The following is a 23,050-nucleotide window of genomic DNA, read 5'->3' on the forward strand; positions in this document are numbered from 1 at the left end:
AGCCTATCCAACAGCTTCAATTTTCCGCATAAACGAGAAAGGCAAATTGTACAGCCCTGAAAATTAGTGGCCTACCAATATTAGCAATGAAGTGTCTCTGTTTTTTTTTACTACACATGCTATGGTTGTAATACCAAGATCGAATTTTACTTGCAATTCAGAGAACAACAAGGAAATAAAGGAATAGGTCAGAATAAAACTGATCCTCTGTCATTCTTGGGGCCATTCGGCTTACGGATTGATTTTTGTATATCGCAAGTAGCATCAGCTAGAACTTCACATTAGTCCTATATATTTACTGCTTGTGGATAAATATGGCAGTTGATATCTCATTCCACAAAAACCACAAATCAAGATTGTCTTGAGATATTCACAGCTCTAAACATTGGATTGGCTGTAATGAAAGCAATATTTGGTCTGTTTATATGATTTTATAGTTTTTCTGTGTGAAAAGTTTTGTGTTATCAACGAATAGTGTGCTACCTTACTTTGTCAAATAGAATAAAGAGCAGAGGGTTACTCAATATGAAATGCTCTGCTTTCTCGCCAATAATTTCTTCTGGAAACGGCCAATGATAAGAAGCACGTGTAGCGTTAACGACTTTCTAGCTTGATTTTCTAGCTTCAACTTTGTAGGCTGCACGATTCACAGCGGTAAATTATCCCTTAGATCAGCACACTTAAAGAAAACAAAAACTTTTTTCTACAGAACATGGACTTTTTGCGCGGAGCAAGATCACTTGACTATCTTGTAAACGTCAGCTTATCCCCATTACGTAAACCAGGCAGTTCTTAGTAGTGTCTCAGCCAGGCTGCAAACTGCGTATAACGCATGTGTAATTATTTGTTCTTTCATAATCACATATGTCATCCTATATCATTTTGACCCATTAAAATAGCATCTGAATATTCTTTCATTCAGAAGCGAATGTGGGAGCGCGTTATAAAAAGACGACAGCGCGTATGTTTTAAAGCCACCAATGGCTATCAAAATTGTAGACTTTCGCTATGCAAAATGGAATGATATATTTTCAGCATGTTTGATTGCTGCGAGCATGTGGCTCTCGATGGATGCCCTCATGTTTGAGCCATCTCATAACCGTTCTCTTCTGCGTAGTTGGTCTATATTTGCCAGTAACTATTCGAGGTACAAACAAGGAAACACGATGGTGACGCCCATAATAAATACTGCTGATTATGCAGTCGAATAGTTCAGATCTAAAAGAAAAGGTGAAATCGGACGTTTCTTTTATTTTATTCAAATGATGCTTCGAAGTCTGCACAAGTGGGCAATTTTTATCTTCCTGGAAGGTATATTTGTAGACAGTATTTGCGGCATGCCCAGTAATGCATGAGGCGTTGCATGAGGGGAGAGCGCATCACCGCGATGCCACGTCAGCCCCGCTGTTCTCGCAAACCTGTGTTATGTGCGTGATCCTTGTCCACACATGCTTTCGTACGTGTTCGCACTGTGCCTTGGTGAGGCGCAATGACACCACGTCAAGTGTGTCAACGTGCTCGCTTTCCCGCAAGGTACTTATAACGCGAAGGACACTCAGCAACGTCAAATTAAACCATTGGCCACCCCACATACTCAAGTTGGTCCACACTCAAATTTCATGTTGGCCCGCCTCCAAATTGTGTAGGTTCACCCCGAATATGAAGTTGGCCGATTCTCATATTGAAGTTTGCCTAACTCCATATTTAAGTTGGTCCCCTCACAAATTAAACTGGCCCCCTAAAAGAGTTCAACTTCGACCTTCTTCAAATTTAGGTTTACGCCCAAGAAATTTCAAGTTGGCTGTGTCCTATTTAAAGGTGCGCCTTGAATTTTATAAGGAGCCTTAAGTATGAGCAAGGGGATTCTTTGTTTTATTTTTTGCTTCATATCGTTCCTTATGGCTTCAAATCTTCTAATCATCTATGTGTACACTATCATAAGATGTTATTGATGTATTTTGACAAACCAAGTTCATTTCTACCAGCACAGTTACCGGCGCCGTTAGGTTCCGCATAAAGTCCAAGGGCGAATAAATTGTCACAGCGCGCTGTATGCTGTATGTGCCAGTGAAAGCGTACCAGGGTGAGTTTCGTATGCCCAGTGCTTTTGAAATTTCGTTCGCGTTGAAGCGAGAGATGCACGATGGTCAATTCGACTGCTAATCTTGCCGCGATTGCCCACTTCAGTTTTCCGACAGCGAGTTTCCGCGCTCATAGTGCAAGATATGTAGTTGTATACTTGAGCGCACGACACCGTGCTAATTATATTGAGAAAAAAAGCATTGGCGGGCTAGTCGGTTGGAAACCATTCTCTAGTATGTGCGCGCGACCGACTGAGGACGTAGAACAGACACACAGAGACAGAGCTGTCACTGTGCGTCTTTTTCTTACTACATCTTTCTTCAGTCGCGGTCACGTATTATGTGGTTGTTAGTTAGTAGGCAAATGTTTGCCAGTGCATGTGGCCCATTAAACTACAATCCTTATTTCGTATCGCTATCAAATAATTTGCTATCACAATTAGTGCTTAACCTATCGCGCGAAACTGCGAGGTTTATTTGCCTACGTACAAGGCCTTACAGCTTTCGCTAGCTAGGGGATGCTGCTGGGGGAGCTTGTCAAAGGATGCGTACGCGATAAGCTCTTGAAAGTGCTGGTGCTGAATTCTTTGCAGTAGGAGGCGATGTACAAACATTCATCGAAATTTTGTCACTGCTGATGTCGTCCACGTGTGGTGAAATTCGTTGACATCGAGCGCACACTCTTGCTATCTAATGCATCTTCTTGAAAGGAAGATTAGCAAATAAATGTATTTGGCTGCGTTTCATAACCGCCAGCAGATACAAAAGCAATATTCAATTTCACCCAGCGAGAATGTATCCTGAAAAAATATCGTAAGATAAAAGATAATATAAATGAATGATTGGGGATTTGAACTCAGCCTCGGCGAGATACGGAAAATTTTGGATAAAGTACACGAGCAATGGAGTATGTGACGTTCTGCCATTATTATCTAGGAAACACAACATGCACCCGTCCAGAATATATTGCAGAGCATGATATCTGATCGAAAGCTGAATACTTTAGCAGTGTCACAACGCAGCCTGGTATTTGCATTTGTTGCCTCTACTACAATATGTAACCGAATTTGTCGCAAACACATTTAGTGGCTTCTTCCATAGGCTGCGCGTGAATTGAAAGTTTTCTGTGATCGCGTGGTCTGTAAACACAGAAATATAGCACATAGACCACACGAAGACATTATGTAATAATAAGGCACTGCCAGAGCAGCGAGGATATACCAAAGAGATAAGGCGAAGAGCTCGACTGCGTGATTCAGCGGCTCTTTTGAGAGAGCCACGTGCTGCAGAACAAGCTACCACACACTGCTCCAAAGCAGAAGGGCAGGCAGTCATTCTGCTTTCAGATATTACTAGGGGCAGAGATATAGGGATAGGGGTCGCTGAAGGCAGCTTCACCTGCTGGTGTAAGGATAAGAGCACGTGTTGCTGAGTTTCTGTACAAGAAACGAGGCAGAGGTACAAAGAGTCGAACTGGGATAAACTATATTTTTAAAGGTATAACGTAAAGAAGAAGGACTTTGTTTAACTTGAACCGCCAGTTTGTCAAGCAAGAAAGAATTCAAAGCATTGTTGAAACAAAGAACGCTTCAGAAGACATATTTGATGCCTACCCAGCTGCTTTATATTTCAGCATAACCGAGGAAGGCAAAATATACAGCCATGAAAATTAGTAACACACCCATATTAGCAATGAAGTGTCTTTTTTGTTCCACGTGCGATAGCCCAAATAACAAGTTCGAATTTTACTTGAAGTTGGGAGAACATCTAGGAATAAAAGAAAAGGACAGAATAAAACCGAATCCTTGTCACTCTTCGGGGGTTGTCCTTACAGGTTCGTTTAATATGTCGCAAGTAGCATTAGCGGGAATTTCAGATTTGTTCTACATATTTATTGCTTCTGGATAAATATGGCAGTTTATTTCTGATTCCACAGAAAGCACAAATCAAGATTGCCATAAGAAAGTCACAGCTCTAAAGATTGGATTGGCAGCATATGAAAGCATTATTCGTTCTTTTTCAATGATTTTGGGATTTTGTAGTTTTTTTATATGAGAATTTATGAGTTATCAACAAATAGTGTGGTTTCTTACTTTGCTGAATTGAATGAAGAGCAGAAGACTACTCCAAATCGAATGCTATACATTCTTGTCAATCGCTTGTCCTAGGAGCGCCTATTGATGAAAAGCACCTGCAGCTTCTACGATTTCCAAGCATTATTTCGTAGCTTCTACTTTGCAGCTTGCATAATTCACAGCGGTCAAGCGTCCCTTAGATCAGCACTGTAAATGCACACAAAGAAAATTTTTCCCTACAGAAAATCCCGTTGATGCGTGCAGCTTCATTTCTAAACTACCTTGTTCAAGTCGACATAGGCTCATTAGGTAAACCACGCAGTTTTTAGTACCAGCTCGCCGAGGCTTTACAGTGCGTCTTATGCATGTACAATTATCTGTTCTTTCACAATCATAGATATCATCCTATATTCTAATGTCCCATTTAGTTACCTGCTGAATATTCTTTCATTCAGAAGGGAACGTGGTAGCGCGCTATAAAAAAAACAACAAAAGGTATGTTTTAAGCAATTACATTGGTATCAAAATTATAGACGTTCGCTATGCAGAGTGGAATGGTATATTTTAGTATCTTTACTTACGGCGATCACGTAGCTCTTCAACGATCCTCTCATATTTGAGCCACCTCATAACGGTTGTCTTCGTCTCAGTTGGACTCTAATTGTCAGTAACTATTCGAAGGACAAACTAGCAAACAGTATGGTGACGACCACATTGAAATAATTCTGAAAACGCAGTGGATTATTTCTTATCCAAAAGAAAAGCTGACATCGGCGGTTTCGTTTAGTTTTATTCGTATGATGATTTGAAGTTTATTCTAATAGGCAAATTTTTTTCTTACTGCAAGCTATATTTGTAGGCAGGATTTTATAAATTTTGTACTCAAGCCTCGAGTTATCATCGTTCACTACACCCAGTGTGAGAACATTATGCTCAAAAACTATTTCTACATTTGTCATTTTTTTACGCTCGTCAAACGCAGCGGAATGAAATACGCAAGAACAATTAGTGATAGGTAGGATTAATAGAATGCACAACTGGACACCCAGTTCAGAATGTTCTCTTGATAGTACGAATGGAAAACTGGCAGCGATATATGTCGTTCCTCACAGCTGTGGTTCTATGCGGATTGTGACGTCAGCGGCTAATGACGTACATGTGAAAGATAGACGCAGGCACATTAATGGAATGTGTTCTCTTAATCACCATACAAGTCGATGAAACGCCCAAGTCTGCATGCAGTGATGCCTATAAAATCCGAATTGAAACGCAATAACTTATTTACAGAGATATGTCTTGACCCCTTCCTTCTCTTCCTCTGCTTGTTCGGCTTGTCTCTTTGGCCCTCTTCATCGTCGCCTAAACATTACATCACTTAGGTTTTCCTCCATCCTGAGGTAATAGGGTGCGACGTCTGTCACTTCTGATACTTGAGTTTTTATTTTCAGACCCAGGTAGTGTAACGATGTTACGATTTCATGCTCTGTGATGGCCTTTATCATTGTGTAGATATAAGAAAGTATTGACTGTTTCATCCTGTAAAAAATGGCAACTTGAATCCTACACGACTACTTTAAAATTATTGTATTTGTATTCTAGCAGTACGTGTTGTGAAGTTCCGGCGTAGAAAATGAGAACTGAAAAGGCAAGAAGAAGAGGAAGAGGAGAAAGAGAAGGAAGCGGTTAAGATGGATCCCTGTAAAAAATGGGTGGATTTCAACTCCTACGTTATATTTGGCGCAGTGGACACCATCCAACGATTTAGCTTCAACAAGGTACTCACATGCTTTCTCGAGCACTTCGCAGAGTCCGAAGGGCACATTGTTTTGAGTCATCTTAGTGAGGCGTCCTGTCTTTACAGCGTAATCCTTAATGAACACACGGTAATAACCGACGATACAAAGGTAAACGCGGAGTCAGTCTAGGTCCTATGGATAGGCGAGTGTTTTCATCCTTTGCGCAGATTCTTGTTTAGTTGTTTTAGTTTTATATTAAAGCGCTCTTATCCGGAAGCAGTATTCTTCTGAAAAGATATTTATTCGTTTCTTTATTTTCTGTGTTTTCGTAGATGAGGGCTTCTAAAATGCCCGACGGGCTTTTCTAACTTTCTTCTCACATCCGTCTCTACATGATTATGTAGTCATTGTATACGTTAGAAAACTTTCCGAGCAACTCAACGAGAATACCGTTTAGCATTTTCTGACACGAAGCTCCAAAATTCCTCAAACGAAATTGAAAGCGGTGGTACCTGCACACTTCCAAACACGTTACAAGAGCAATATGCTGATTGTAGCATTCTTTAACTGGCAGCGGCCAGTATCCTTTACAGAGATTGGTCAGAGAGAAAAAAATTCATGCTCCAGTTTCACTGATGATCCCGTTTAAGGGCATGTGAATAAAAACAAATCAGAGTGCCTGTTGATCGGCTACCTGAAGGAAAGTGGGAACATCATTTGCCGCCCATATTTTTTATTACATTTGATATCGATATGTCCACATAGACTTGGCGATAAAAGAAAATTTAAGATTATAAAATAGAGTGAATTACAGGAACCACAGCGCTTAACTTAGGAGGCCGAGTATGAGCGACACCATTTGGATATTGAAATCGACTTGCGCAACCGCGGCAAGGATAGAGCCATGACTACAGACGGAGCATAAGAATGCATATCGCTCTCGTTCCGCATCTCTTCAGCCACCGCCAGATTTCAGCGAATTATAGATATTGTTCTCGAACAGCTGAAATGGCAAATGTGACTGATCACTTTGAAGGACGTTCTAGCGTTGTAAAACGCGTTTGTGAACATCTGGAATAGTGGCAGAGCGTACTAGAAGCTATGAACAAGGTAAATGTCACCATCAAGCTTGAAGCGTCATTTGATCTTCCAGGAACTCAAATTTCATGGACACGTGCTCAGCGCTCAGGGCCTTCGGCAGGAGCCTGAGAAACTGTTTATGATCGCTAAGTTCTTTCATCCTAAAGACAACAAGACAAGCGCGGCATGTCACCAATACCTTCACTCCCGGTGACTTTATTTTGTTGTCAACGCCTGCTCCCAAAAAGGGATTGTACCGCAAGTTTCTCGCCACCTAAACTGAACCACTCGTTTACTCATCCGCTTGAGTGACGTGAACTATGTCGTCGCCAAAGTGACAGAAAATATATCTTTTGACATGGGACCAAAGTCGTCTGTGTGGCCAAATTCAAGCAGTACCATAAAAGCTTCCTTTAGGTTGCTCAGCGAGCTTCGTCCGCCCCAGCGAAAATCTCGCAGCATGGCGCCACTGAGGCAGAGAAAGAAGTAGAGTGTGCGCGCGTTCCCTTAGCTGTACTCCGCGCCGGCTGGTTCTTCCTTGTGGCTTCACCCTGGACCTCGTTTCCGTCTGTAAATAAACATTATTCGTAAAAATATAATTGATTGGCTACTTCATTGTGACAGTGACGTCATGCACGAGATCTGGGAAAAAATGCACGTTCACGTCTAATCATTTTAGAATATTTCACCAGTACAGTCGTCAGCACACGGCCTGTGTTTTTTAGACAGGCGTCTTGCACTCCGTACGCCCAAGAGAATGGGTACAGTGGGCTGTTTGAGTGACAGGCTCCTGTGATTTGAGCGGGCTTGTTTATATAGAGAGCACTGTTCTGAAGTCAAATTTCCACTCAGTATACGATGCAGATTATATAGTAAAGCACCAAGATCGTGCAATTAACGTAAGGAATTGATAATACTACATGCAATTGTGGCATGGGCTTGGGCCACTTGCTTCCAGAAGAAGAGGATGCGCTAGCCCACGAGCTCGCGCTTTGGCGTTTTTTCGTTGCTGCGTTACCCTATTCGACGGCTCTGCTTTAAGGGCCTCTTTGAGGAGTTGCCTATCAATTAAATGTGAGATTTTTCTGATGGAGGTGCGGGGTATCCTTGTCCGATGCAGCAGACTCCTTGCAACAGCAGGAACGCTAGTCCGATACCGTTCCTCACCCCAGTACACCGCGCCCACCGGAGAATGTCCCTGAGTTTAGCCTTTACCAGCGAGAACAACGACAACGTTGGAAGGGATTAGTGCTACATCCGAGATCACCACAACTAACCCTGCGACGGCTGCGCTGGGACCTCCTCATTACACGTTGCAAAAACTGCGCGTGCCAAGTCCCTTCAATGGCGGCCTTATTGAAGACGTGGAAGATTGGCTGGCGGACTTCAAGCACGTAGCGGAGTTCAGTGAATGTATCAACTTATCCAAGCACTGAAACGTCTACCTCGGCCTTTTCGACGGTGCTCGCACGTGGTTGCAGAACCTCGAAGATGTCATTTATTCATGGCATGAGTTCTGTCGCTTCCACTTGGACACTTACGCCAGCTCCGATCGCCGAGAACGAGCAGAATGGGCTCTCCAGTGTCGCATTCAAAAACCTAATGAGAGTGTGGCTATGTACATGGATGACATGGTGCGTCTCTTCAGGTGAGCTAACCCTACCATGTCGGAAGACAAGAAGCTTCCCCACTTGACGCAAGGCGTGAAAGAGCAGCTTTTTGGTGAACAAGTTCATAGTCCGCCAAGAACAGTTGCGGAGTTCTTCACTGAAACCGTCACCATAGAGAAGACCCTGCACGAGCGCTCTGCCCCGTACGAAAGGCAAGTGAATTTCTCCTCGGCTACCACAGGCCTAGGATTTCTCGCGACTGACATCGAGTCGCTTCGAGAGAAGATTCGATCGGTATTCCGGGACCAGCTACGACAGCTGCATCAGGTGCTGCAGCCTTCAGCCCGCTGCGTAGACAGCGTCGTGTGCAACGCTGTTCAGCACGCACTCGGCCCACTACGTTGAGAAGCAGCACTTCCGGCCGCTCCCCCACTTCAGGCGTTCACGACTTCCAATGAACCTCGAAGCACAGTTGACGCTGACGCTTTAAAGGGCACCGTCCCGTCCCTGGCGGCACTTCCTACCGCGAGCGAATACGAGCGTGCGACTTATGTCGACACACTCGGGCACCCTATCCATGCACCAGCGCCATTATCTGCCGGCATTCCGTATGCCATGCTTCAGTCCAGTGCACGCAATTCCTTACTTCGGAGACGCTCGACCAGCCATACGTAACTCGGACTATTGGCGCATGGCCGACTGACGACTGTTCTTTTAACAGTCGTTTTAACCATAAAGAAAGTGTGTCTTCCCGTCATGTGGGCTCTGGCAAAATTCCGACCATATCTCGATGGCCGCCGATTCCGGGGTCATGACGGAACATCACTCCTTATGCTGGGTGGTAATCCCATGAGAGCCTTCTAGACGACTGCTACGGTGCAGCGTGCGTCTGCAGGAATACTACATGACCATCCTGTACAACTCAGGCGGCATACACGACGATGCTGACACATAGCCGCGAGCGCCTTTTAAACCTGTAGATCAACACAAAGAAGATGACAGTGCTCTTCTTGGCGCCGTCAGCGAGCAGACGTATACATGGAACGAGCTGGTTTTGTATTGAGACTTATCAATGAACATTTGCTGGGGATTGCCGTCGTTTTGTTTGCGACAGGGAATTTTTACAAGAAGAAATCTCTTGCCAGCAACAAAACATCTTTTTTGGTCGTACCAGCAGAGTTTCATTACGATATCCTGTTCGCATGCCACGGCGAGCCTGCACTTGGCCTGGATTCAAATGTTTGCTAGTGTACGAAAATCATACTATTGTCCAAAAGTCGGAAGTTGGGTTAAAAGATGCGTCCATGCATGCCGTGAATGCCAGCAAGAGAGTCACCCAATGTGAAACCTGCGGGATTGCTGAATGCTTTTGAGGCGCCTCGTAGGTCCTTCAGTCAAGTCGTCATATAGACCTGGGCTGCTTCCGTTGTCTACTTCGGGAACAAGTGCATCATCATCGCCACAGGATATTTAGTACGCTATGCTAAAATAAAGGCTTTTCCTAATGGCACAGCTTCTGAAGTGGCACAGGTTTTGATAAATAAAATCAACCACGTCATGGCGTCCCAACCTGTGTCACAGATCGAAAGGTCATGTTTACGGCCAGGCGGCTTGAAAAAGTTCTTGCAACTGAATTGCACCATACACCTTGGCCTGACAGTGCCAACATGGGCCTTGGCTTAATAAGTCGAGCCTCCGGACCTCATTACAATAATGTTTTCACACACACACACACACACACACACACACACACACACACACACATGCGCGCGCGCGCGCCCGCACACACGCCACACACCGAAAGACGACTGCATATCTTCTCCAATCCAATGGCTTGACCGAAATTCTTAACGAAATGACGACCGAAGTGCTGTCGGTGTGCCTAGAAGTGCAGCGTAAGACGTGGGAGGAGCTACTACCGTACGTCGCGTTTTCCTATATTACCGCTACGCAAGAGACTACACGCTTCACGCCTTTTTCTCTTGTTTACGGTCGCAAAGCTGAGACGGTGTTAGAAGCCATGTAACCATGTGAAAATTCTGACAGACTCAATGCTGACACTGAGCGTTCGGGCAACGTGCCGAGAATGCACGCCTACTGTCTCGAGTAGACAACAGGAAATAACAGTCTATTGACGCGCGACACTGCAACCTCCGTCGCCGACATGCTTACTCCCAACTGGGTGACCAAGTGTTAGTTTGGACCTCCGACCGATATAAAGAACTTTCGGAAAAACTTCTTAGTCGGTACTTTGGCCCTTGCAACGCACTTGGGCGAGTAAGTGACATCTATTTAGTTCTTACAGAATTCACCCAGCCAGCAAGACACCGACAACCACTGCCCGAGATCGTGCACGTCGTCCAGTTAAAACCATATCACACGCAATAATAGCGAGGGATTTCGGACCATTTGAAGTATCCTCGGAGTACTATCTCTGCCCGCCAACGGTTTGTTTAGCATCGAGTGGATGCTGTTCGGGACTAGGGGTAATTCCACGTGATTGGGACATTTGCTCCAGAAGACGAGGATGTGCTCGCTTACCAGCGGGCACCTTAGTTTTTCGTTGGTGATGCGCTGCCCCCTTCAACGACTCGGCTTTCAGGACCTCTTTTATAAGTCGCCTGTCAAATATACGTGACAATACTACGCATGCCATCAGCGCCTGTGTGAGTGCACCACATTCAAAGGAAAATGACGGAACACGCAGATTAGGTGATCCATTATTATATGAGATAACCTGTTGTTTTTTACAACGTAGCGATACTTGCTACGATTCGCCTCTAATGGCTGTTGCTGTTTGCATATAACAATTTTTCACAATTGGACGGGAGTGTAAACGAGGATGCAGCCGAAAGACTGCCCCGAAATCGGCGATGTCTCAGCAAGTATGCTCCGAAGGTCGCCTCACGACTCCTTTAACTTTATGCTTCCAGTAAACAAGTAAACAAAATAAACGGTGCTGATATCCTAAAAATGAAAGAAAGCCGATGAAGCTTGCTATCTTGCTCGGAACTGCATCCGCGACCAACAGAGTGCCAAAGCAGTTCTTTATAACCAGGTCTGACGGTATTTCCAGTATAATCCCAGAAAATATGTGTGGGCATTCTCATCTGTACGCTGCTTTGGAGCCTCGGAGTAATTTTTGCGACGATACGTCGACCCGCACAATATGGTGCGCAGATATTTCTAAGTGAAGGGTCCTGCCGAAAGTTTTACGCTTCCTTGATCCTCGACCTATTGTGGCACATGCAGTATGAATAAAGCAATTATCAAACCATGAGTGTATTGCCCCGTTATAACACTTCGCCATCCTCCAAAGTCTTGTGTTATGTTTTTGCCAAGCTTCGCTACTAGCGCTGTTGAGTCACTTTATAATCTTTACCTTACCCATCTGCACCGGACGACTGCGTTGGTCGAGGAGCGGTTACTTGAGATCCTGAACGAAGAAATGCATAATGTTAAGGCACACTCTCGTAGTGCCAGTCTTTGTTTAATGACCATCTCGCCAAGGTGTCACTTCGTGCCAATTCTTCGTGGCAATATAATTATCAAGATCTCAGATTTTTCGACTCAGTGTTTTCTGCCACTTCGCCCAGTAACAGCATTCGGTCTGCCTCTGTGCATTAACCAATAATTGTGCAACAAAATACGTCGCCGTGTGCGCGTAAGCTGGTCTCCAAAGCTAAACCGTGGCCACCATGTTGCACACAAGTGACCACTCTCATAATTGATATATATATACATACACATATATATATATATATATATATATATATATATATATATATATATATATATATACATATATATGGTTTTTCTCCAAGGACTTTCAAAATCTTTCATAGTTCAGCTATCTGGTACAGGCAACCTTAAAAAGCTTTGAATGTGTTCACTTAAACAGCCTGAATATACTTAGTTGATTTCTACGCTGACTCTTTGAGGTTCTTGAAGTGTAGAGTGTCATATTGCCCATGCTCTTTCTTCCCCGAATAAAAAGAATTCTATCAATAGACAGATTTACAAATCAACCTTTCATTGATGTTGTTTATAGGGCTGCAGCTCATTTCAGAGCAATTTTGCTACTGAAATAAAGTACTTCCTTGGTAGAATAATATTTCAAAGTGTGCATTCTATGGCTAACAACATTAGAGGAACGGAGATAAGACAATCTGGAATTCTTTTCTTTTTTTTGTAGGAAACGTGGCATTTCCGAACTATGCACCTGCGAAAGTTATTCTGTACCGACGGAACAATGATAATGGGCTACATTTCTAAGATTCTAGTACTTCATTGACAAATATCCGTGTTTTCTTGGCTCCTGGTACAGCACTGTCTTCTTTATTTAGTTGTGATGCGTACAAAGTAGTATATGTAAACAAATCACTGCACGCAGATCAAAGGAATTGTTGCACAAGGATACAGAACTGCGCCAGCACATGCAGCAAAGCTGTATGTCGGTACGCAAAGTCTACCCGCATAAAATATGGCTCTATCGAACGCCGTCTAATTGATCTGAACCCAATTAATTAATTTAATGCGAGGGATCTCACAACCTGGCAGACACATTCCATTTCCTGCTCCTGAAAATGCTGAACAAGGACCTCGCATATTTCGAGTGGCTCACTGACCCAACAAATGGTCGGTAACAAGGTGTCACGATCCGAGCGCGTTCGTGAAAGAGGGAAGGCTTGAGGCACCCTCCCTTAGACACTCGGTCCGCAGCGTGGTGGTGATGAACGATGACTGAGCGCCGTGCAGCTGTACTCGTCGGTGTTTATTGATGAGGTGACCAATGTTGCCTACCGATCCTGGCAGGCCAACGAAGATTATCCCCGAGTGGGCGTCATATGCTTGTTACGTCCCCTCACACCCAGGTTGTTTGTTAAATAAGAGAAACAAACGTCCATGCTCCGAGCATAAGGCTCTGCCACCGTCCCGGCCAAGTCGGCGGTACCGGCTATCCAGGCGAGTAGCGGTCTGGTGGCCTCCGCAGTCGAGTACTCCGCCTGGTGTTGACGGCCGTGGTGCGGCAACGCCAAGTGCTGCCTGAGACAGCCTCGCTCCATACGGAGGGTCCGCAGTGGTCGGCCTTGTGAGTGGTGCCAGGCTCGACTCCGACCCAACGGGCGCCGCACCACTGGGAACGCGTGGCCCCTCCGAGGTGGGTGGGGATCCGCCAGAAGCAACTGGTGTCGCCGCTAGTCCTCCTCCGGGCTGGAACTCTGAAGTGGCACTAGATGGTGCAACCAGGTCCCGAAGCGAGGCCTAACATGGTCGACGTGTCTGTGCCACGTTGCCCCACCTGGCATGCGGACGAACAGCGCTGATGCGCTGGCAAGAGGCACACCTGTCCGGTGGACGAGCACGCGCCAGGACAGAACTTCCTGGCGAAAACAGGAGCTCCCAATTCCTGCAAAGGCCTGGCACGGCACCCTTGGTCAGCAGCCGGCTTCTGCTTCAGCTGTTTCTCAGGAGTACTGTGAATCGGAGATCCGGATGCAAGACGTCCAAGGGTGTCTTGACCACTGGGCCCAGAAGGAGATCACAGGGGGCACGGGTAGTGACATCGTGGGGTGCGGTCTGGTACTGAAACAGTATCCTGGCTATCTGCGTCCGGAAACCCCAGTTTTCTTTACCTGAGCTTGTCCTTGATGGTTTCAACCACCCGCTCGGCTGCACCGTCTAAAGCAGGGTGGTACGGCGGAACCATAATCTGGCGGATGTCATTCTTTGTCAGCCAGGTCACGTACTCTATCCCCGCAAAAGCAGGACCATTCTCGGACACGATGACGTCCGGCAGCCCCTGAGTAGAGAAGAACTTTTATTGCGCTGCAGTGATCGTGCCTGCTGAAGGAGTGGGGACAGGTAGAACCGCCACCCACTTCGAAAAGCCGTCCACCCCCACCAGGAAGGAATGGCCCTTAATGGGCACCCGAAATTCATATGTAGGCTGGACCAGGGCGTATTTCAACAGAACGTGAGATCCGCTGATGCATCTTGAAGATTTAGCAGCTCTGCACCACGTGAGTGATGTCCTGTTCCAGACTATCAAACATGGCACCGGGCCACCAACTTCGTCATTTCTACACCAGGATGACCCGCGTGCAGCAACTGTAGGACCCTGGACCGGAGACTGTGAGATTACCACTTTCGATCGCCACAGTAGGCAGCGTTGCTGCAAGCTCAGGTCGGCAGCCTCTTGGCTGTAGGCTTGCTGAACCAATTCCTGTCCACGAGACACTGCCTTGACCACATAAGCCAGGACTGGGTCCCGGCTGGTAACTAGCGATACTGAGGATCTGGAGAGTACCTCCGGGTACGTGTGCTTTAGCGTGAACACTTCACCAGGTTCTGTAGCAGCATCGTGCACCTTAAGCAGGGAATGGCGGCTCAGGGCATGAGCAGGTCCCAGGTCCTTTCCTGATGGCAAACAAGGTGGTAACTGGAAGCTACCAGCCTCACGGTCTAGTGTATTACTCGAGGCGATACCTGCACAGGCACTGCCTTGTCAGGCCCCACCAGCCATAAAAGCGGCTTGTGGTCCGTGACCGCCTCGAAATTCCACACAATACTGGTGGAAGCGTTTGACACCGAACATGAGGGCCAAGGCATCCTTGTCCAGCTGGTTTTGGTGTTGCTCTGCAGCATGCAGCCGAGGAGACGCACACGACACACGGCGTTCCTGGCCATCCTTGTCCCGGTGCGCCAGGATGGCTTGCACGCCGTGCGGCGACGCATCTGTGATCGGCACGACAAGCTTGGCGGGAGCGAAGTGCACCAGCACTGCAGCCTTGGTGGTTATCTCCTTGCTTCGCTGGAAGGTCCGGTCCTGTTGCTTCTTCCAGACCCCTTGCTGACCATCTCGAAGTAGAAGATCGAGCACCTGTGGATGATCCCACAGGTTCGGCAGGAAACTCCCGTAGAAGTTGGTGAGGCCGAGCTAGCTCTGGGGGGGGGAAGCTCCTTCTTGTTCTGGGGCTTTGGCGCCTTGAGAACAGCATCAACTTTGCCGGCAGCCGTGGCTGGGCCAACCTGTGGAATGACATGTCCCAGGTACTCAACACTGGGGACCAAGAAAATTCACTTTTCCAGCTTCAGCTTGAGACCGCCGTCCTGCAGTCGTGCCAGGACATTCTGCGCGTTCTGCAGGTGGTCCCCGTCGTCGCTGCCAGACTCTGGATGTCATCCAAATGCACCTGAAGCCCCTGAAGAGGCTGTCCATCGACCTCTGAAAAATGACTGGGGCTGAGGCCACGCCAAACTTTAAGCGCGTATACTGGAAGAAACCAAAAAGTGTCGATATTGTCGCTCATTTCGGGGAGGAATAATGGAGCGCCAGCTGCTGGTGAGCACCCCTGAAGTTTGTAAGCATCCCTGAGCAGCCCAGGTGGTCCCCGAAAGTGCAGGCACTCGCTAACCCTCGTAGCGCAGCAACGAACTGCCCGAGGGTCTCCCCTGCCCGGCGGCTCCAGTTGTTTAAGCGGAAACGCTCCATTAGTGTGGACGGTCCTGAGTTAGAATGCGAGCACAGTATGGTGAGCAGCTCACCCACCGTCTTAACATGCGGCATGGCGGCCTTAACAAGATCTAGCAGGAGACGGAAGATGCGGGTCCTGCAGCTTGCCAGGAAAATTCCCCGCTGTTTGGCATCGGGTGTGTCGTTTGCCCGGCAGTACACGCGGACTTGCTCCTCGCAAACTTACCAGGCAGACACATCTCTCTCGAACCGCTCGAGCCTTGCGCACAGCTGCATGGCGGCAGCAACGGGGCGCGGTGTTTCACCGTCGAGGTGGCGTGGGACAATCCGTTCGTACTCGTCGCCATTGTCATGATCCGCCCGGGTTCATGAACGAGGGAGGGCTCGAGGCACCCTGCGTTGGACGGACGCTCCGCAACATGGTGGTGATGAACAATGACTGACCGCCAAGCATCTTCGCTCGCCTGTGTTTTTTGGTGCGGTCACCAATGTTGTTCATTGAACCTGGCAGGCCACCGAACCTGGCGGGCCAATGAAGATTACGCCCGAGGGGGCATCATATAGACTAACAGTCCAACGTAGACTAGAAGTCCGAATTGGCGCAGAAAGTCCGCTCCAAGAATGACGAAAGTCACATCGGCTACTATGAAAATCCAGCGTAGCGTTCTCTGCAGGCTCATAATGACGGTCAGGGAGCGGTTTCCATACGTGAGGCGATGTTTTAGGGTGCTTGTGGTCCGCGGGCGATCCTGGGAGTACACTCACTTCGGCGCCTGTGTCTACAAAGAATCGGAAACCGCTGTTCCGGTCGGTTAGCAAGACGTTTCGTGAGCGACGTCCTTGTATGGCAGAAGCGCTGGTCGGCCTCAGTGCCTGCCCGAGGCGTTTCCCGAGAGCTCGCAGGCTGGTACGCATTTGCGTACAGCATTTCCGAACTTGCAATGGTACCAGAACAGTTTTTGGCGTTTCATAAGCGACTGCGGAGCACTGACCGATTGACCTTGACATTGTATGGAAAGTGGCCACACAATGCAGGAGACGCGAGAATTCGTTCTTCATCTCCTGAAGGTGCTCATGTGGAGATGGTTCGTTTGTGACGGCCGCGGCAGATGTGGGAATTGATCGTTCTCATTTGAGGCAGTCATGACCATGCGGGTTGTTGGGGTGGGATTTCCTATAGAAATATTTCTCGGAGCAGCAGGCTGTCAAGACCATCCACTTTGCTACCCAATAATGGCTGCATATGAAGCACCAGCTGTCTTGGCGTTCTATCGCGGAAGTTTGCTTCATGGAAAGCTGTTGCAGCCGTTGGGTTTCAAAGGGCGTGATCCTGCGAATGAATGTTCCGGGCAACGCCTCGTAAACGTGTCCTACATGTGTGGAAAGCAACAGGTCTCGAAATTCGCTAGCGGTTGATGGGGGCAGACTGCTCACCACATAATGGTATTTCGTGGATTTTGCTGTGATGCGCCGTGCAGGGAATTGTGATTCTAACTGAATGAATCGCAATGCTGGCTCCGCAGTCCAAAATAGAGGCAGTTTGACGTCGACGCCGAAAGTGTCGGAGTTGCGGTGCCTTGATGTGTGCCCATAGAAATTGCTGTTCCTCTGGGTCACCATCCTTCTGTGGAACGCGAGGGCGGCTGGAAATCAGAAGATAGAAGCGTGCAGTGCGTTCCTGAAGAACAAGCGAAAACTGAGTTTATTTAGTGATCGTCCAGCTTCTAGGGTTCGGTCGCGCACCCTCGCACCACTTCCCTCTCCCCCACTCAACGCGATAATATTTTACCGAGTCAAAAAGGGGAAATGGTGTCTGGCTGCTGCTGTGGTGTAACTAGCTTTTGCAGACACAGGTGCGCCGAATAAAAAGTTAAGCTATTGACAGTATTGCTGCTATGTTATTTCACCGGCACTGGTACATGATATCTGTTAAAGGTGCTAGCGCGTTCATGCAGAGGACGCCCCCGGAAAGTCGCGATTCAAGCCCGACACCCGAGGGCAACGCCTACGTCGCCAAGAACGAGTGAGGTAGCCGTAAGCAGCAAAGACTGCTGCCGGAGTACAGATGTTACATGTAAAGACCCGGAAGTGCACAGTCACAGCCGCAGTTACAATGGCAGCCCCAGCCTAATCAATACAGATGATGCTGCAGCAACCCGCAGTACGGAGCTAGCGATGTTCGGCGGATCACCATTTGACGACCTGGAAAGCTGGCTGGAGACGCATGAAAGTGTCGCTATATTTACCAACTGATATAGTGACGACAAGTTTTGATAAGTGTTTTTCGCATGAAGCCTTCATTACCTGGTACTAGAAAGAAGCCACCTTAGCAACATGTCGTGCACAAAGAGCGAAACCAAGCTCTACTATAAACCTGAGTGCACCTGGCCAATGAAATATTCGGGACCTTCAGCGAAGAGATGTATCTTGTCTTCTAGCACACCCACCCAGAAATGTCGGAGAAAAAAAAATTGTCCACTTCATAATGCGGGGCGGCAAGCAAGAACTTTTCGACGGACTGATCCGCAATCCACAGAAGACCATTGATGAATTCTTGGCAGAGGAAACAACGATTGAGAAAGCTTTGTAAATGCGCAGTAAGTAATTTAACCGCCAAGTGCTCTCGCTGCAATAAGCCATCCGAACACTGAGCTCCGACGAACTACAAGGCACCATCAGGGCATTGCGCGTGAAGAACTGTGCAAGATCTTGCCTTTGTGTCAACGTAAGATGGCCTCAGCAATGACGTTGACGAGGAGGAAGTCCAGCTCTCACTTGGAGTTCCGCAGATGCTGCTGCAATCGTCACAACCCATATCATAAGCGATGACGCACGCCGCCACTGGAGAGCGCGCCTTTCCGACGTGGACTGTCTTCGTTTTGATTGCACAGCGACGTCGTCGTAAAGCAGGCCCTCCCAGTTCGCACAAGCTATCTTCTCATTGTACCAGCAGCACTCCGGCCAGGCCTATTGCCTGCCCTGCACAACGATCTGGCAGCCAAGCACCTTCGGTTTTCCCGTATGCTCATAGGCAAACAAAATAAGCACTATTGACCGCGCTTGACCACCGACGTCGACCACTATGTATAGACATGCCGTGATGGCCAGTGACGCAGAACACCAACGACAATGCGAGCGGATCCAGGCTAAGCCAATCCAGCCTCTTGCCGTTTGTTTCAGCAGATGAGGATGAATTCGTTGTGTCGACTTCGTGATAATATCCATATCGCTGAAAGTATGGTACGCTATGCGTTGCTGTTTTTCCAGATTACGTTGCTCGGTGCGTTATCTCCGTGGGTTCTCGAACGTTGGCCTCACTGTGCTGGTCAAGCATTCCTGTACCTGCTTCCAAAAGTGCAAGGAGGGCCAAGTTAGGTTTCTTCGGGTACTGGTGGCTGGCAAATGGTTCATTCATTGACACTGACCAGCAATACATTGGCCACGACGTCATTGAAAGGATGGGACCCTTACCTTTGCTGTTTTTCTATGTTGTTTATTTCAATGAGGCATACTGTCTAAAATTCAGCCATTACTGACTTCTTGCGGTGTCGTGCCCCTCCGAATTTCATGATAAGTTGCAGAGTATATTGTTTATCTTTTTTGTAGCTCATAAAATCTGCACGTTTGTTGTTGCTTTCGGGTGATATTGAATCAAATCCTGGCACTAGAACCGAACAAACACCTAAAATTTTCCTTGAAATTGTGCGTAGGCTAGAAGTGGGTCAGAATGCATTAATCACTGAAATTAAGGAGCTGACTGAAAAACAAGATGCTACCGATAAAAAATAAAAAGCTTCACTCAAAGAAAGTCGCCATTTTGGATGTAAAGTTTGTTCCTCATACCCCCACACTGTCCAACTTTTCTCACCATCCTACTGGTTCATTCGGCAATAAACTTCTGGGAATAGTGCCGAGGTTTGACGAAGCTAAAATCTGAATCCGACGGTGCAATCTGTTTTTTTCTTGGAATTCGAGATAAGGATAAAGAGAGCTGCTCAATTACAGAAAAAGGAAAAAGCGAAGTTATTGCCCTGTGGTTAGTTAAGTTGCGAATCACAATTGCTAGTTCTGAGTTTGTACGTGCGCACCGGCTGGAAAAATTTGCTTCAAATAAATGTAGGCCAGTAATTGCTCAGTTCATGTTTTTTCAAGGATAAGCAGGGAATTCTCACTAATACACATAGGCTGAAAAATACTGGGGTCTCTTTTGGAGAAGATTTTTCGGTTACTACTCCACAGGCACGTAAGAAATTGCTTCAGTTTGCCAGAGAACGGAATTGTCCTTACAAAGTGAATGTCGACAATCTTCGTATCGATAATACCACTTACATCTACGACACTTGTTCTGATTACGTAGTACCTCCTCGATAGCTAGTTACAGGTTTGCACAGCGGTAAAGTGCAGCGACCATCAACTTCAGGGCACCTTGACTTTAAGTATCATTTACTAACATCCACAGCCTTTTGCCATAACGTGTTACTGCTTGTATCATACCTTGAAGATATCGCGTCTCACGTTCTATTGCTAACGAGGCCTGCCTTCACGGAGATGTATGTGATTCCGAGTTATATCATATTTCTAATCAGTACGCTATTCATCCCCGTGATCGTTCACATAAGTAACGTGGCGGCGTGTTGACGGCCAATAAGACTATACCTTCGTTCATTGCTGACACTCACACTGCTCTTGAGGTAATTTGATTGGCTCTTCCAATATTATACGGGAAGTTAATCAAGGGCGTTTGTTATCGCCCACCTGCTTCTGACTGCCTGTTCGTGTCTGATCTTCATAAAAGTATTTCTAGGCCCCTTGAACTGTTTCCTACAAACAAAATCTTCCTACGGGCGGATTTTAATTTCCCTTGTAATAATTTGAGTCGCTTTTCTTCATCGAGTACTCATTGAGGTTCTTTTATTCAGCTGTGCTTGGACTTTCATCTTACGCAGATTGTTTGGATCCCACTCGCTGAAGTAATATATTAGACCTTATTCTCACAACAGAGCCACATGGCATCAGTTCTGACATGCAGCTTCGCGGCTTTAGTGTTCATAACCTGCTGCAGTTCTCAATAATATTACACTGAAATTTGCTGGTGCTGAAGTAAGGTTATCAGAGATTATAACAAGGCATATTACGAACAAATGAACAATGAACTTGAGGTGTTTTCCCAGAAGACGCTTCATCCGTCATTCACAAACCATTCTGTTCAAATAAATTTCAATTCTTTTAGAAATATTATGTCACTTTGATTAGATAAATGTGTGTCACTAGTTACTGTATTTAATAAAAAAACTTAACCCATGGTTTAAGAAATCGCTTCAATCAGTCAGAAAAAAAATAAAATGTGATACGCTTCCGCTAAGCGGCTATCGTGTCCCTCGTCAAGCTGTAACAGGAAAGGTTGTTTAAAAATTTACTGTCTAGGAATATCTGATCCGAAAACGAAGTGTTTTTTGCCGATATGTCCTCACGTTTACACACTAACCCTAGAAGGTTTCCGAGAGCTATCTCTTCTGATCGCGAAAGTAATACTGTTACACTACATAACGCTGACAATCTTCCTGTCTCTGAATATGATTGAGCATCAAATTTCAATTAGGTTTTATGCTCTGTGTTCATTAATGAAGACTGCTCCTCCGTTCTTGGTGTCTGCAACTTTGATCATCACTTCATGTCCCCTATAAATATTAGTGTTGAAGGCATTGCGAAACGAATACGTGATGTAAAGGTGTCTACATCGTGTGGATTGACAATACTATTTCTAAAATTGTAAAGAAACACATCAGCTAAGTCAAGTCAGGTTTTTTTATATTCTTCAGCATGCTTGATCAACAGCACTTCTTCCTACTGAGTGGAAGATAGCCAAAGTTATTCCGATATTCCAAGAAGGAAACAGAGACTCACCTGGTAGCTAGCACCCCGTTTCGCTAACATGCATTTGTTGCAAGCGTCTCGAGCACATCATCGCCTCCCATATATCCAACCACCTTGACCCTAATAACCGTTTTCTTTCAAATTGAACATGTTTTCCGCAAAGCATTGTGTTGTGACACTCAGCTATTAAAATTTACGTCAGGTTTACATTATGGCATGAATAATAGCAAAATTATTCTTTACGTCTTTGTCGACTATGCAAAATCCTTTGACAGAATTACACACAGTCTTCTAAAAGCTTAATTAACTGCTTTTACGAGTGGCTTAGTAACATTAACATGTCTTCGCAATTTCTTATTTTATCGGCAACAGTGCGTATCTGTGAATAACTTTAGCTCCTCCACATCAGTTGTAAAGACAGGTGTAACCCAGTGTGGTGTATTGGGCCCTCTTCTTTTCCTAATTTTTATAAATTATTTGCCCAGCAATATTTCCTCCGGCATACAACTGATCGCGGATGACTGCCTAATTTACATAACGATTAACTGTCATGATGACCTTCTAACTTTAGAAACTGACCCTCACCAAGTTTCACCAATGAAATGTGCGACCATTGGCAAATGACACTTAACACATATAAGTTCTGCGTCCTATCCTTCACTCATATGAAATCATATCCTAAGTACCCTTGCGAAATTTGGTCGGCTGAAGTTCCTCGTGAATCTAGTTACAAATATCTTGGGGTTTATTTTTGTTTTAATGTTGCCTGGAGCTCTCACATTGAGAAGATATGCTCCAAAGCTAACAGAAAATTAGGGTTCTTACGTCGTCATCTGCACTTTCCCCAGCTACCATCCATCAACAGGCCTACCGAACTTTTGTACGCCCTCAGCTGGAATATGTTTCATCGATCTAGCTTCCTCATCAACAATAACTGATAGATAACTTGGAATCCATCCAAAACAGTGCTGCCAACATTATAACTTTTAATTATAGCAGTCAATATACTATTACAAAAATTAAACGCGATGTTACCCTTCCTGACTTGTATTGCGGCCGCTAGGTTGCCCTTCTATACATGTATCATAAATACTATATAAATCATGGTCCAGCCGTG

General features: G+C 46.1%; 1 protein-coding gene across 1 annotated transcript; it reads right to left on the reverse strand.

Moving 5' to 3' along the window:
- Positions 1-14,403: 14,403 nt before the first annotated feature.
- Positions 14,404-16,335, reverse strand: LOC142588791 (uncharacterized). The gene is made up of 4 exons (XM_075700610.1): positions 16,286-16,335; positions 16,135-16,195; positions 15,102-15,465; positions 14,404-15,002 (listed from the first exon to the last, which is right to left on the reverse strand). The coding sequence occupies exons 1-4, from the start codon at positions 16,333-16,335 to the stop codon at positions 14,404-14,406; spliced, it is 1,074 nt and encodes a 357-aa protein (XP_075556725.1).
- Between the last annotated feature and the right edge of the window lie 6,715 nt (positions 16,336-23,050).

Source organism: Dermacentor variabilis, chromosome 7 (assembly GCF_050947875.1).
Source record: "Dermacentor variabilis isolate Ectoservices chromosome 7, ASM5094787v1, whole genome shotgun sequence".
NCBI lineage: Eukaryota > Metazoa > Arthropoda > Arachnida > Ixodida > Ixodidae > Dermacentor > Dermacentor variabilis.

Bases quoted from the DNA above. Each gene is read 5' to 3' on its own strand.
- LOC142588791 (XM_075700610.1), bottom strand. From the start codon at position 16,335: ATGCAGCTGTGCGCAAGGCTCGAGCGGTTCGAGAGAGATGTGTCTGCC. The intron at 15,466-16,134 runs GTGGGTGAGCTG...GATCATCCACAG, and splicing joins CCATGCCGCATGTTAAGACG to GTGCTCGATCTTCTACTTCG. The intron at 15,003-15,101 runs GTGGGGCCTGAC...GTTTGCCATCAG, and splicing joins ACAAGCCGCTTTTATGGCTG to GAAAGGACCTGGGACCTGCT.